Source organism: Bombus flavifrons, chromosome 1, assembly GCF_040668555.2.
Source record: "Bombus flavifrons isolate JBK064 chromosome 1, iyBomFlav1_principal, whole genome shotgun sequence".
Classification (NCBI taxonomy): Eukaryota; Metazoa; Arthropoda; class Insecta; order Hymenoptera; family Apidae; genus Bombus; species Bombus flavifrons.
Window position 1 is genome coordinate 12,068,446 of NC_138442.1, and position 13,470 is coordinate 12,081,915.

The 13,470-nt window shown below is 42.0% G+C and overlaps 1 protein-coding gene and 1 long non-coding RNA gene across 9 annotated transcripts in view; one reads left to right on the forward strand and one right to left on the reverse strand.

The window, feature by feature from the left end:
- The window catches only part of LOC138184329 (discoidin domain-containing receptor 2), a 254,587-nt gene that overhangs the window by 225,581 nt on the left and 15,536 nt on the right, over positions 1-13,470 (forward strand). For all 8 annotated transcript variants that reach the window (XM_069122228.1, XM_069122231.1, XM_069122241.1 and 5 more), the window contains one exon: positions 5,612-5,843. In XM_069122228.1, coding sequence (XP_068978329.1) covers positions 5,612-5,843 — 232 coding nt within the window. The remainder of the gene's footprint in view (positions 1-5,611; positions 5,844-13,470) is intronic.
- LOC138184389 (uncharacterized) overlaps positions 1-13,470 on the reverse strand; it is a 61,828-nt gene that overhangs the window by 25,223 nt on the left and 23,135 nt on the right. The window lies entirely within an intron of this gene.

Below are 13,470 nucleotides of genomic sequence, written 5' to 3' on the forward strand. Positions count from 1 at the left end.
GGGTTGATGGACAGCTTAAAACGCGATGCAGATTGATGCGCGAGCGCGATTGTGCGGCGGAGAGTTTGACGACAGAAAAAGAAAACGAGTCTCTGCTCGTGCGGCACGATAACATTTCTGACTGTGAATGCTTTCTACGGCTTAAACGGATGATCCTCTTCCTGTCCGTCATCCTGTCTACGACCGAGATAGCTCACGATCGGGACTCGACCCCGGTCACCGTATTAATCACCGACTACTAAACTGCACGTCTAATTCGGCCTTCAAGCCGCAATGAGGATTAATGACGCGGGATGTCCCGCATGCACAGCCATTTGTATCGAACGTTCCGAAGCTCTTAGGCATCGTTAACGTGGACTCCGCGTATTCCTTTGATTATACGTGCCAGCTAATTACCATTCCAAAGAGAGCATTCCACCGGGTTTGCCAGATATAGACAGAATGCCCGAATTACGATGCTGCGAGACAAGGACCACCAGCGATGTTAACAAACCGAGGCTCGCGAATCGTTTACCAAAGAAGAAATCCTCCTTTACGGGAATCTTAACGATCCACGACGTCATCTGAAATCGTTATCGAGTCGTTTCACCAAGCATAAATTTCCATTGAAAAATGTCGAGAATATAAAATTAATTGAAGATAATATACGATAGTTGTCTTCGGTTTAGGAATGATTTTTTTTCTGGAATTAAAAATTTACAATTTCCAGAAATATGAGTTGTTAGAATTTCACGGAGAGTAAATTTGCATTAAAAGAAGCGGAGAGTATACAATTAATTAAGGTTAATATACGACAGTTGTTTTAGACTTGGAAGTAATTTTCTTATGGAAATAAAAATTTGTATTTTCTGAAAAGATGGAAGTATTATAGCGAATAAAGGGTGACAGAAATTCATGAGCAGAATATCAAAATATTAAAAGATTCTTCTGAAAGAGATGGAAAATAGGATTCTTAAGAAAAACGAAAAGAGGATGAGTTTGCTAGTTTTGTCCGTTTTACATGCATCCTATTCAAAGAAGAAATATTTTATTAACGCGAGTGACATTTACGAACTTCTTTGATAGCGATGGGTGGTCCCTGGCTTTTAAGCGTCACCGTGGGATTCAGAGAAACACGACGAGGAGGCGTGAACATGTTTATGGTCCGGGGAATTTCGTTGAAAAGCTGCATTAATGCCAGTACGATAATTGGAAGTTTAACGTGTAAGAAGGTATCTGCGACGTTTCCTTTTTTCTCCATTCTTTCCTTTTTTTTCTCGGCCATGATATAAAGCAAGGAAAGCCTTTTCGATGCAATACCGATATCGTCGCTTGTGCACACACTCTTTACCGGTAGAGACCGTCTAGACCTTCTTCAACGGCACTTCCATGGCTTCCTGATACTGCGGGCTTCCCGGTGAATACCCTATTTACCCCATACGACTCCCGTTTACCCTAAAATACGCGAATCTAACTCGTATTACGTGTACATGGCTTACCTTTTCGTGAAACGTACGTACATTTCGTTCTCGAATATTTCTGTCTACCCCATGGACTTCTACATTACCATACATTTTGTCGCAGGAACTCTTACAAATTCTAACCGATTTATTGGGGAATTATCGGATGAAATAATCGTCTAATTTAAAAAAATATTTTATTTACAGTTATATTTATACACTTCAAATTGTATATTTGATGACGACAATATAGAAGTAATTATCTGACACTAATCTCTAGTTCTATTTCATATATTCCCGAATCGTCTTAATTATGTGGCTCTAACTAATTTCATGATTATATATGATTATATTATTTCTTAAATATGATCTTGAATATTTATGGACACTTTACATTTTAATTGCTCCAGAATCATTTAAAATCCCTTTTTCTGCGATACATATTTAAAAATTTAATCTTTCCATTTTCTTTATTCGAGGAAAAGAATCCAAAATGAAAGAGTCAAAGAAACATATTCACTTTCCTTTCATCCACTTTCCGAGAGGTCCGCAAACCTCACGTACGAAAAGGTAATCCAAAACCCTGGTCGCTCTCCGGGAGCAAACAACAAAAAGCTAGGAGCCTGGTAAACTGCGCAAGGAACGAAAAAGAAATCCGACGCGTGTAAATAAGAGAGCAAGCACGGCTCCCAACCTCCGAGTACCCGTCGTTTGTCTTCGCGTTCGTGCGCGGCTCGTTCGCGTGCCCGCTCGAGTACAACGTCGCTCCGGGTCCAGGCTCGGCACGTTCACGAAAGAACGTTTTCATCGAGGCGATCCAAGGTGGATCAGCGAGATCGCAGAGAGTGAAATAGCTACGGAAGCTGGCTTCTTCTTGTCGCCGGGAGCAACAAATCATCCCCGAGAATCCAGACGGATCGTTAGTTCTCTTTTTCGAAGAAGAGCTTCGAGAAGTGTCTCGCCGCTGGCTCGCGTTCGACAAACCATTCCTCTCGATAATCGACCCGTTCGTCTCAGCGGTGTCGCGCTTTCGACGATTTCGCCGACGTAGCTCGAACTGTTCTCGTGGCTAAAGTCCGCGTAATCGTCCGACTAGAGATTTATCACGGGAGCCGGGTGGCACGAGCGAAGCCGCGGAATGTCTTTGATGCCCTGAACTGTATCAAAGTGGCAGCCAAGGCAGTTCGAGCTCACTTAATGGGCTATGAGTTATGGTCTTTCGCTGTGCTGGATGTATCCTCTCCCTCTTTCGCGCCTGCCCTCCGCGCCTTCCTATTTACCTTACTGATGCTTCTCTTTCCTTCCATGCCCTTCTTCTTCGCTCTCTCGTTCATCCGTCTGTGTACTCCCTTTTATCCCTGGCTCGTTCTTTTCGACGACGCACCCACAGTTTCTTCGTTCTCCTCTACGAAAGAGGGGTTCGTTCACTCGTTCAGGGACAAGGCCGCTTTTACCGGGGCCCTGCGTCAAAGCGACGCTTAAAATTCTGACGCTGCAGAGAGGCTGCCATGACAGCCTCACCTCTTTATTGCGAATACTTTCGCCGACGTATATAACTCTGGACCCCTGGTGAATTCGTTCGGCTCGGCCTACTCTTCTGGTTCCTCGCGCTCTTCCCTCTGCTTCCGTTCGCGTTCCCAACCGTTCGAGACACCGGCGGCTTCTTTGCGCTCTTTGGGGCGGTGCTGTTCGAAAGTAATCTTGGCCCGAGAAGGCCTGCCGGCGAGAAAAAGAGTGTTCTCGTTTTTTATTGTTGAAATTGAGTTTCAAAGTGACTAGCGAGGGAACGTGTTTGTTGCTCGCGTCAAAGGTGAAACACGGGAAGTTCGATTTTGGGGAAAGGTAAACGCAGTAAACAGTTGCGCTTGTAGGGTAAACTTAGCGTAACTACTTTCTCTGCAAACTGTGTGAGAAATGTAGGAAATTGAACAACTGTGTTTCTCTCTCGTTTAGCGCGTCTTTCTACCAGATGATTTTTAATTTGTTGGAGAGTTTTGCATTTTATAAGACTTACCAGAGAAACGAATATTTCCTCCAAGTTTTAATTCTTTTCTGAAAGCTCTAATTATGTCGTAATTATAATTCCAACCAAAAGATTAAAAAATCTCGTGAGAAGTTGCTTGGGTATTTTAAAATATGTATAAGAACGAATCAACATCAGACGTCTAATTTTAGTAATGCATAAAATAAACAAATTACATTAACATACAAACGTCCGATCCAAAATAAGAGAAGATAGATCAATTATCAACGACCCTTAAAAGGATAAATTTCTTGTATCTATTTTAATTAATAATTACAAGTAATACAACGCGTGATATTTGAAAGGAAAACTTCCCAATTTCTTGCCCTTAACTTGATCGTAAATTTCGTAAATTAATAAAAATACCAGTCGTAAGAGTATTAATCTTCTTGAACGGTTGATCGATTCATCAAAGACTAAAATTCCTTACAAAAGATATCTTTCTTATTTTACGTCTCTCTTTAAGCAGCACCTAAAAAGCGTTATACAGAACAAAACAGCGATGAACAGTTAACAAAAACAACAACAATGGTCAAGTGAGATGTTTCTGATCGCCGACCGAATACAAATGTATACGGACTCGTGAATTCCTTTCGATTTTCTTGGCGATCGAATCGGTGCCAGCATTCCTCTCTGCGCGCGTTTTTCACGACAATCACGGACTCTCTATACTAGTCTATAGAGAAGAAAGGGAGCTTTTTAATGCCGTAGACGAAAGGTATGTGCGAATACAATTATTAGCCGGCTCTCGAAGAGTGGCTTCCCCGTTCTCTGGCGTACTCGCTCCAGCTCATCTTTAATTCATACCATCCAGTGGCTCGACTCGATCGATAAATTATAATTTCACCCCGTATCGGCCCGGCAGAGGTGACGGTTATCCGTCAGCTACCGGCTGGATCACGTATTTATACGATTTCCTTTCCCGCGACGATGTAACATTTCCGATTATACCGTCATCCTCTCTTTACCCGCCGCCTTATCGGTAGATTCTTATCGGCACGTCAATTGCGACTTGCAACGTTCGCATACGATTGTGCGAATACTGCGACGAAAAGGCGTCGTGAATATGTACGATGTGTGTACGGGGGACTCGATTCACTGTAATTGCCGACTTTGCGAAATCCCGGAGGCTACCTGCAAACGTTGAACACTATTTGCGCGAAATGAGCGGATGTCTCAGGCGTCTGATAAATATTTTGTACATATTACGATCATTTACATAATATATTAATTTTATCTTATGGAAAGTTGGAAATTTATCGGTTCGCGTGGTTGTATTTTTAATAAGAGCGTTCATGGATATAACCATCATCTGCGTACGTTACGTATATTTCTTTTTTAATTTTAGAATTTATGGATCCTTGTGTGCCGTTTTTTAAAAAGAATATTTACGGATACCACGATCATTCGCATACGTTGTTCTGATTTTTTTGATACTTGAAAATTTATGGGTTCGCGTTTGACGTGTAATAAGAATATTTAATATTTATGGATTATCACAATTATACGCTATCCTTATTTTTTACAACTTGAGAATTTATGGGCTCGTGGTTGTTATCTATAAAAAAGGTGCTTCATATTTATGGATATCAAAATTACTCGTACATGTTCTCTTCACTTTTCTAAAACTCGAAAACTACCAGTTGGTTGATGGTTGTTTAAACGAATGTATACTATACGTATCGCGATCACTTACATACTTTGTTGTTATCCTATAAAACATGGACGTTTTTCGATTCCTGGTTGTCGTGAAAAAAGAGCATGGAAAGGTAAAACCAAGGGAAAGTAGCACGTCGAATAGTTCAAATATCAATTACGTTACTTAAACATTCCGACGTCGGTTCTCCGTGTACATAGCCCATATTCGTGGCATGAAAATTAAATTACACACCGAAATTCCCAAAGAGACCTAGAAAAAGTCTCCTGTTTTCCTACAATCTACATCGACCGCAGTTTCCCCGGAAATGTTTTAGCGTTCTCGTTTCCCTGGATTAAAGAAAAAAGCTAAAAAATTTTACCTTCGAAGAACAGCGGAACAACGAGGACGCAATAGAAACAGGAAGAAGAGATAAAAAAAAAAAAAAAGGAAAAGAAAAAGAGAGAAGAAATAGGAGGCTGGTAATCTCAGAGCAAATATTTACTCTTGCAGGTTGAGGCAAGAGAGCCACGGAGGTGCCTGGTGTCCAAAGCAGCAGATCACGACGGAACCACGCGAGTGGTTGGAAATCGATCTTCACACGGTCCACATGATCACTGCCACCGGCACTCAGGGACGCTTTGGCAACGGCCAAGGTGTCGAATACTCGGAGGCGTACATGCTGGAGTATTGGAGGCCGAAGCTCGGCAAATGGGTTCGATACAGGGATGTTCGGGGCGAGGAGGTAAGTAATCGCGTCGTTTCAAAGGTGTCGCGATAATTGACCGGCTTACAGGCGTTGAGAGGTGTCGATTGCGCTTTCTATTAGACGAGTATCTAAGTAGCTTTCCCGTTACGTCGAAAGAAGTATCCAGGAAAAAGAAAACGAAAGTACGAAGCTTGCAACAGGAAAAGGAGAAAATTCTTCCTCTGGTCCCTTTTTAGAAGACAGTTATAAACTGTCGCGTGTTGTCGGAAGTCGGGAATAGTACAGTTCCTAGCCTTTCCGGCAAGCCGTTCGATTAAATGAACGAGTAGAGAATTGACGTTGAGTTGAGAGAAATTTACGATGGCACGTTTGTTGTCTGACAGGAAATAGAGAAATCTACTTAGGTCAATGAACAAAGATAAGTTCGTGGTTTCTGTGATTTTGTTCGAATCCTTGTAGTTCGATGAAGTTGATAGTGTATGGTTAAGTGGACGGAAAAATTATATTAAAAATATATTACAACTTCTATCCCGTTCGTTCAGAATTCGTGTGAATATCTTACATTCCAAGACACGTATGACGCGAATGATATAACAGACTCGTAACGAAATAACTAAGAAATAAAAGCGATGAAAGATGCTCAATTTGTACTGAAAATTAGCCAGTATCCTAATACTTACGACAGATAATATATGTCTTGCTCACCGCGATTCGTAATTCTATTCTATTAGGATCCCAAATAATAGAAAAAAAGAACTCTTTCACGTGAAAGCTAGCGATGCCTCCTAACAGCGCTCGAAGAGCAACGCGTAAGGAACAGAGAGTGAGAGGTCAGTTAACGATCAATACGTGTGTTTGGCATTCGCGGTCATGGGAGCCGTGTACACGGCACACAAGAGGCGCATAATTCAATTCAATTAACCGGTCGCAACAATTCAGCGGCGGGGCGAGATCCACGCGAGAGGTCGCGCGTAAGCGGAATCGCGGTGGTTAAATTTAGTCGGCGCGCGAGTATACGCGTAAAACGAGCAGAACACTGTGGATTATTGGGAATGATTTGTGGAGGTTGTCCGCGGGTCCATGTGTAGACAGTGCGCTGGGTCCTGGTAACTAAACCGTGACGTTAACAAGACGTAAATCTCGGACGCAATATGCTCCGCCTTGAAAATGGTCCCGCGGTTCTGCTTCGATGGCAATTTACTAGAATAGATCGGTAACCGTGAACTCAGCGACTTTAATTAGCAACACTCGACAATAGAAGGCGGCGGTCGTTCATTTATTACCATCACGAGAAATATAGGTATGTCCTCTACCGCGTTACTCGTTCGAGAATCCTGTGAATTCTACGGGCGGAGAGAAGAGGAGAACCGGGTTGACGTCGATGAATGAACTGTCCTTCGCGCGTACCGGCCACGCGTCTGCCAGGAATTCCGACCGTTGACGTGGGTGTTATAAGTCTGCGCTGCATGCGAAACGTATATTATATTCGCCACATGCTTGGAATGTTTTCGAGCAACACAGGAAGATACGTCCCTTTAATATATGCGAGTGTAAACGTTCCTTTGGTTCTCGAAAAAATTTCTTTTTTATCAGTTGTTAAGGATGGAGATAGAAATATTTTTCTGTCGTTGATTTTTCAAAAGAAGACACTAAAATTCGGGTTAGTTTCAAAATAAATATATCGTCTAGTCCATTACGAGTATGGAATACCAAATGCGGAGGAGTAAACTAATCGGTCGCGTTTTAACTAGAAATTTTTATGACCATGGAATTACAAATGAATTTCAATTATTTGTAATGTAAATGTGGTACATTCAAGATTTCTGGATAGAGAAATTATTATGTCCAAAAGATTGACGATGCCAAAGATCAGGTAATAATTCTACGGTTACCAGGTTAAGAGTCCATCCACGTCCTTCGCAAGAAAAGAAACATTCTCGACATAGATCTCGATCGAAGAAAAAGTAGTCGAAGCGATTCATTGAAGTTGCGAAGTTAACCACCGGTAGCCTACTCTACGTTGGTACGGAATAGATACAAGCCAGCTAGAACTTAGTGACATTGTTTTCGGTTGCACCGTGCGATTTATCATCGTCGTTGGAAGGCCGGTGAAAAAGGAGGAAACGACTAGGTGGTTCCACAAAGAACTTCCCTTGTTTCGTGATATTTGTTCTGAAGAGCGACGGGGGACCAATATAAGTCATTTCGTCTTGTCGACGATAACATTATTTTCGAGCCGCGTATTTTTATTTTATTTTCTGACGAATAAGACGCGGACGTTTATTCCGACTGGTCGTGATTCTTGAGACCAGCAAACGGACGAAAGGTGAAGAAGGGCGGAAGGGAGGGAGGATGAAAAGCCAGGAAAGGAAGAGAAAAAAAATTGAAAGATGAAAAAGAAGAAAGGAAAGAAGGAGGTGAACGTCCAGTCGACGAGGTGGATTTCCTTGGAAGTTAGTACGTAGAGAGGGAGCTTCGAGCTTATTTGTATAGGAGGGTGGATCAATAAAACGAGGGAAGGGAAAGTCGTCGCGTGCTTGCTCGCGGGTCAGACGATTTCGACTCACCTACATAGGCGTACATAGCTTGAATAGCCGAGGTCGATCGAACCTACCAAGCCGCGCATCGCACGAAGGTCGAACTCGACAAAATTTAACCACCCTTATTCAACCATCGCGACTCCATTTACATGCCGCGGCGAAATAACCTTCCAGGCATCGAGAATATTTTTCTCTTGGAAAAAGAACTTTCTGGCACGCACTTTCTTCTTGTTAACAGGGTGTTGGAAAAGGCAGTGAAAGTGTTCGTGGAAGAAAAACTGCCGTCCTCTTGTACCTGTCAGGTTTTTTCCTTCAAACTTTCTGTCTCCGACCGTTGTATAATGACAGATTTCTTTCAAATTCAATATTAAAATGATCTTGGTAATCTATAGTAATGCGATAGTCTATATCGCACACTATCATAACGATCATCGATTGTCTGTAGTATCAGGTTGTCCAAAAGTGTCTTTCTTTTACAGACACGTCTTTTACAACGACGCATCTTTATACAAACATGAAACCTAATCTGTCGAACGTTGTGATCTTTATTTTGATAGAACAATATGGATCATACGTAATTCGACAAAATAATATAAAACGGAAAATCTTGTGCATCCATTATTTCCTTATAAAATGAAAGAAATTTTTCGGACGACCTAATACATACTTCTGTGGACGAGATGACTATGACTACAAGAAATAATCGTAAGCTCGTGTGTTTTGAACATGCACGAAACATTATTCCATCGTGTGATAACATGAAACATACACTGTAATATAAATAATAACAGTAGCGTAATAATTGTAAATGCATTTCTAAGATTTCTACGTATTCGCGAAAGTATTCAATTATCTTAATATTCGATATTTGTAATATTTGTGTTATGACTTAATAATCAATACGTTGATACGTTTAAGCATTTAAAACTATTCTTTCAAAGCAAAGAATTAAATAAGAACACAACTCAAGCGCTATTCTCTTTTTGTTACTTACTTAATGCCAACACTTGTCACAGCCACGGAATTTACGCTTTTGAATATTAGTTATAAATCATGATCGCTTCCACTCATTTCCACTGATTCTCGTTTTCGTTTAATCTGTGCCATAAACAGTTCAATTAAGCGAGGCCGGCATGCGACGACCGCGAGCCAGGAAACCGGTTGAAAAAAGTGAAAGGAAAGCGAGATTCTCGCGTATCGACGGTTCTTCGTGGAAGCGTGCCTGCCGAGGAAAAAGTCGTTCGTTGAAGCCAGATTCGTTAGAGCGGTTCGGAAACAGGTACCGAATCGAAACGAAACGGCCCACCCAACAAAACTCCGAGAGCAACGCGCCCTCTCGTGGTTACGGGGAATAAATCTGCAGAAATTCGTGTCTCTTTCGTCCTGCTGCGAGGGGCCTGTTCTCCGCTTAATTACACAACGATACTCGGCTTATCCGACGAATAATCTCTCGTAACAGCTCAGCCAGGATCAAGCAACGTCGGTGGTACCACCGTAGTGTGCGGTTGTCAACGACTCGACCACTTTACAATCCGAATGGAACGCGAGAAAAAAGGCGAAAAACCGGCGGGATGCGTCTAATATTTTTCAACGATCGCATTTGGCGGGACAGAGATAACCAACCGAGCATAAATTATTTCGTTGATCCCTCGCGCAAACTTCTTGCCGTCCAACCGAGCTAGTCGTTTCTGTGAAATATCGTTCGCTGGTATTTTCTGTCTCGAGTGAAATTTCGCTTGTCGATTTAGCGAGTGTCATAGGTTATGACTGATAAATGAGAAGATCATAAATTTGAACGAGGAAAGACACGAGTTAGAGCTGTGAAAAATTGGAGACCAGGAACAACTTCTTTCCCGCTGAGTCACAAACTTTCGACTGTATATCTCAATGAGCTAAGAAGCATTATCTCGTTTAGGAATTAATAGGATTAAAGACCTGAATATTCCAAGCGCTGCTACATTAGGAAATATTGATGCGGGCTTATAGATCTTCGTGAAAAGAACAAACAGGTTTTACGAACGCATACACGAGTATTTTATCTTTCGTAATTAATATCGTACATCAGGAACGTTCTCGACGTAGCCATGTTTTCAAATTCATAAGAGATACCCACTTCCTTTGAAGTACATAGATATGTTCGCAAATCTCCATTTCATTAGACGCGGCTGCGGATGCTCTCGAGGATCCAGAAGGTCGTTGGACCTGTTTTGCGAGTACATGACGCATCAGGAAAATTCGTGAGGTTATACGTCGGACCACCCGTCGCGTATATCCGTCTAATTAAACCATCAGACAGCTTATCCGTCACGATCTTTCTCGACGACACGGTGCCATCAACGATGCTTCTATTCGGTGGCGGGCCACCGTTGACGATTCGAGATTAAGAGGCGCGGAAACATTAACATAAAATGGGCGTTGGTAGCACGCCACGCCCTACCAGTCATCTTCGTACTACGCTCGGAATTTGTGTACGAAAAATCCCACCAAAACGCTTTTGGAACCGAAACGATGTTACTCCTTCTTACCTATTCCTTTTTCTCTTTCCGTTTGCTTGTTTTCTTTTTTCTTTTTTTTTCGTTTTTAGAGAAGTAAGATGGTTTAGGCGGCGCGGAAATGTCTTTGAGTGGAGTGGCGAAGCATTGCGCGCGTGGGCGCGCAGATAAATATCGAGATTACTTATTTTTCTTGGTTGGACGAGTCGGCGGCTCGTAAATGCCGTCGTATTTTCACCGTCGCGCCTTTCGTTCCCGCGGCGACGATCACACGCCTCAGCTTTTCTCGGAATAAACTGAAAATTTGTGGCACCCCTTTCGCGGATCGTCAGAGCCGATTAAAAGCGACCGCGAGAGGCCTTTGATTGCGTTCGATCTCGAGGTGATGGGGATTTATTGGCGTTATCGGATCGTTTGATGAGCAGCCTGCTCCTTTTAACTTTGATGTCTGGTATGTTTTTGCTGGTAACCGGATGGTGGAAATATTTTTGTTACTGGAACTGACGTTTGAGGGATTTATCGGTGTTGGAAGTGAGGCAGATGTCTTATCTATTGTTTCATGTTAACTGCTTTGTGTTGAATCATTCTGAAAGCTTCCGCTGTATTTCACTTTGAGGTAACGCACGCATGAACATATTGCAAGTATTTATACCTACAAATATCGTTAGACATATTATGTATAACATTATGTTTATAGCAATTCGCAATTTTTTCATTTAAAACAGTAGCGAAGTGATTTTTTGTTCAAACAGCAAACAACGAAGAAAACACAGCAGTACGAGAACTGCGTTTCGCTTCATCCCGTATATTCTTCCAATTTATCACCAACGAACTTTTTCTTCTTCTTCTTCATTCGACAATTTCCTCACGCAAAAACGATTTAGAAAATACGAGGATATTAAAAGTGTCTTTTCATAGTCCCTTCCCCTAATAGATTCTGATTGTTATCTACTCGAAGTTAACATATTACTAGAAAATGTGTGAAATACAAAAAATGCTCAATTTCAAAACGTTTAGAAAATTCACGACTTGAAATTTCGGAGGTTTTTATCATTCGTTAAATTACAATATCCGTACGTTTGTTAAAATTTAGCGAGCTTGAAGCAGCAGTTACACAAGAAGTCTGATGCTTCCGATAGAACGTTTGTCTACCGTATCTCGTATTTCCTGCAACGAGCGTGCTTTCCCAATTCGCAAGCGGAGCTACGATCGTGGCGAAGGAAACACGATTAAAAGATGATCGTCGACCACGCGGACCGGCACGTTCTGCGGCGTGGCGGTCCGGTAATTGGGAGACCCGGTGGCTGACACGGTTTTATTCGCGCTCGTTATTCCCTCCGCGACTTTCTAGCTGATGTTTGGCGCATCGAAACGAAATACAATGAGCCGACACGCGTGAAATTCCGGCTGGCGTCGCGCCGCGGACCACGTTTCGTTTCGACTTCGTTACAGCGGCTTAATGAGCACGCCCGCGCTCGTTAAGGGGCCGAAATATGCGGCCGTAAACGGAACGCTTCTGAAAGAAATCTAATCCGAATAAAAAATATTCGTCGACGATCATTGAAATCTTGATAACGGAACGGTTTCGTTTCAGCTTGTTGAAATTGTACCTGGTAAATGTTAGAAGCAGCACGGAGATAACGTGTGAATTTATGTGAACTTAAAGCTTGCGCTTTATTAGTTGGTAATTGTTGAAAATCGTATTTTTAAAGGAAAGTTAACGTAGAATTACTTAAAGTTTCAGGGAGAGCTTCGTTATAATTCAGAAGATTATAGCGGTTGAGATAATTCTTGTCTCAATCACTACGATTTTTATTGTAAATATCAAATCGTAAGAACAATGTTTGACATTAGATTGGTAAATTTTCAAAGTTAAGATTGAAATTATTTTCGGAATTCAAGTATCTCTGCTATAAGCGCAAGTGACATTTTAAGACAAGTTGAAGTGGGTTGTGAAACAATCGTGAAGATTTCTTCGAGCACAAGCAATTAAGCAAATGAAAGGAATGAAATATAATCGGAGAGTAGTGCCTTTCTTCTTCTCTTCATTTAATATCGAAATACATTCGCCGAGTATTGAAAGCTTCGCGTTCGACTATTTCTCCAATGAATCTTAGAATCTCTTCATTTCTATCAAGACCTAAATCTAAGTAAGCCTAACACAGGCTGCAAAGTTTTTCACTATTTTAAGATTCAACAGTTAACAAAGAGACGATATTTCAGAATCTCTTAAACCTGGAAATTCTTTTAGAAAGCGGTGAAATGCTTGAGGGAACGTCGGTAGAAATGTCGTGGGCGTTCCTGGGTGCCGCGATTTCTCGTTTCACGCGTTCTCAGACGGAACAACGCACGTTCTATTCTGTCGGCGGAGCGCGAGTTGGAAGGCCCAAGCGTTTGTATCGCAGCAGAGGATCGAGAATTTCTCGTGCAGCATCGTCGAGGGTCGTCCCTTCGAAACAAAGGACCTCTTATTTTCCACTTACGAGCTTGACAGCGGCACTCGACTCCACGAGTATGATATTCTCACGTATGCCCGGTTACGTGACCGTGGTTCATCGCGGTCGTGATCCCGACAGGTGTATACGCATACTATTTGAATCTTCATTATCGATACGATCGCCGATAGTTTAT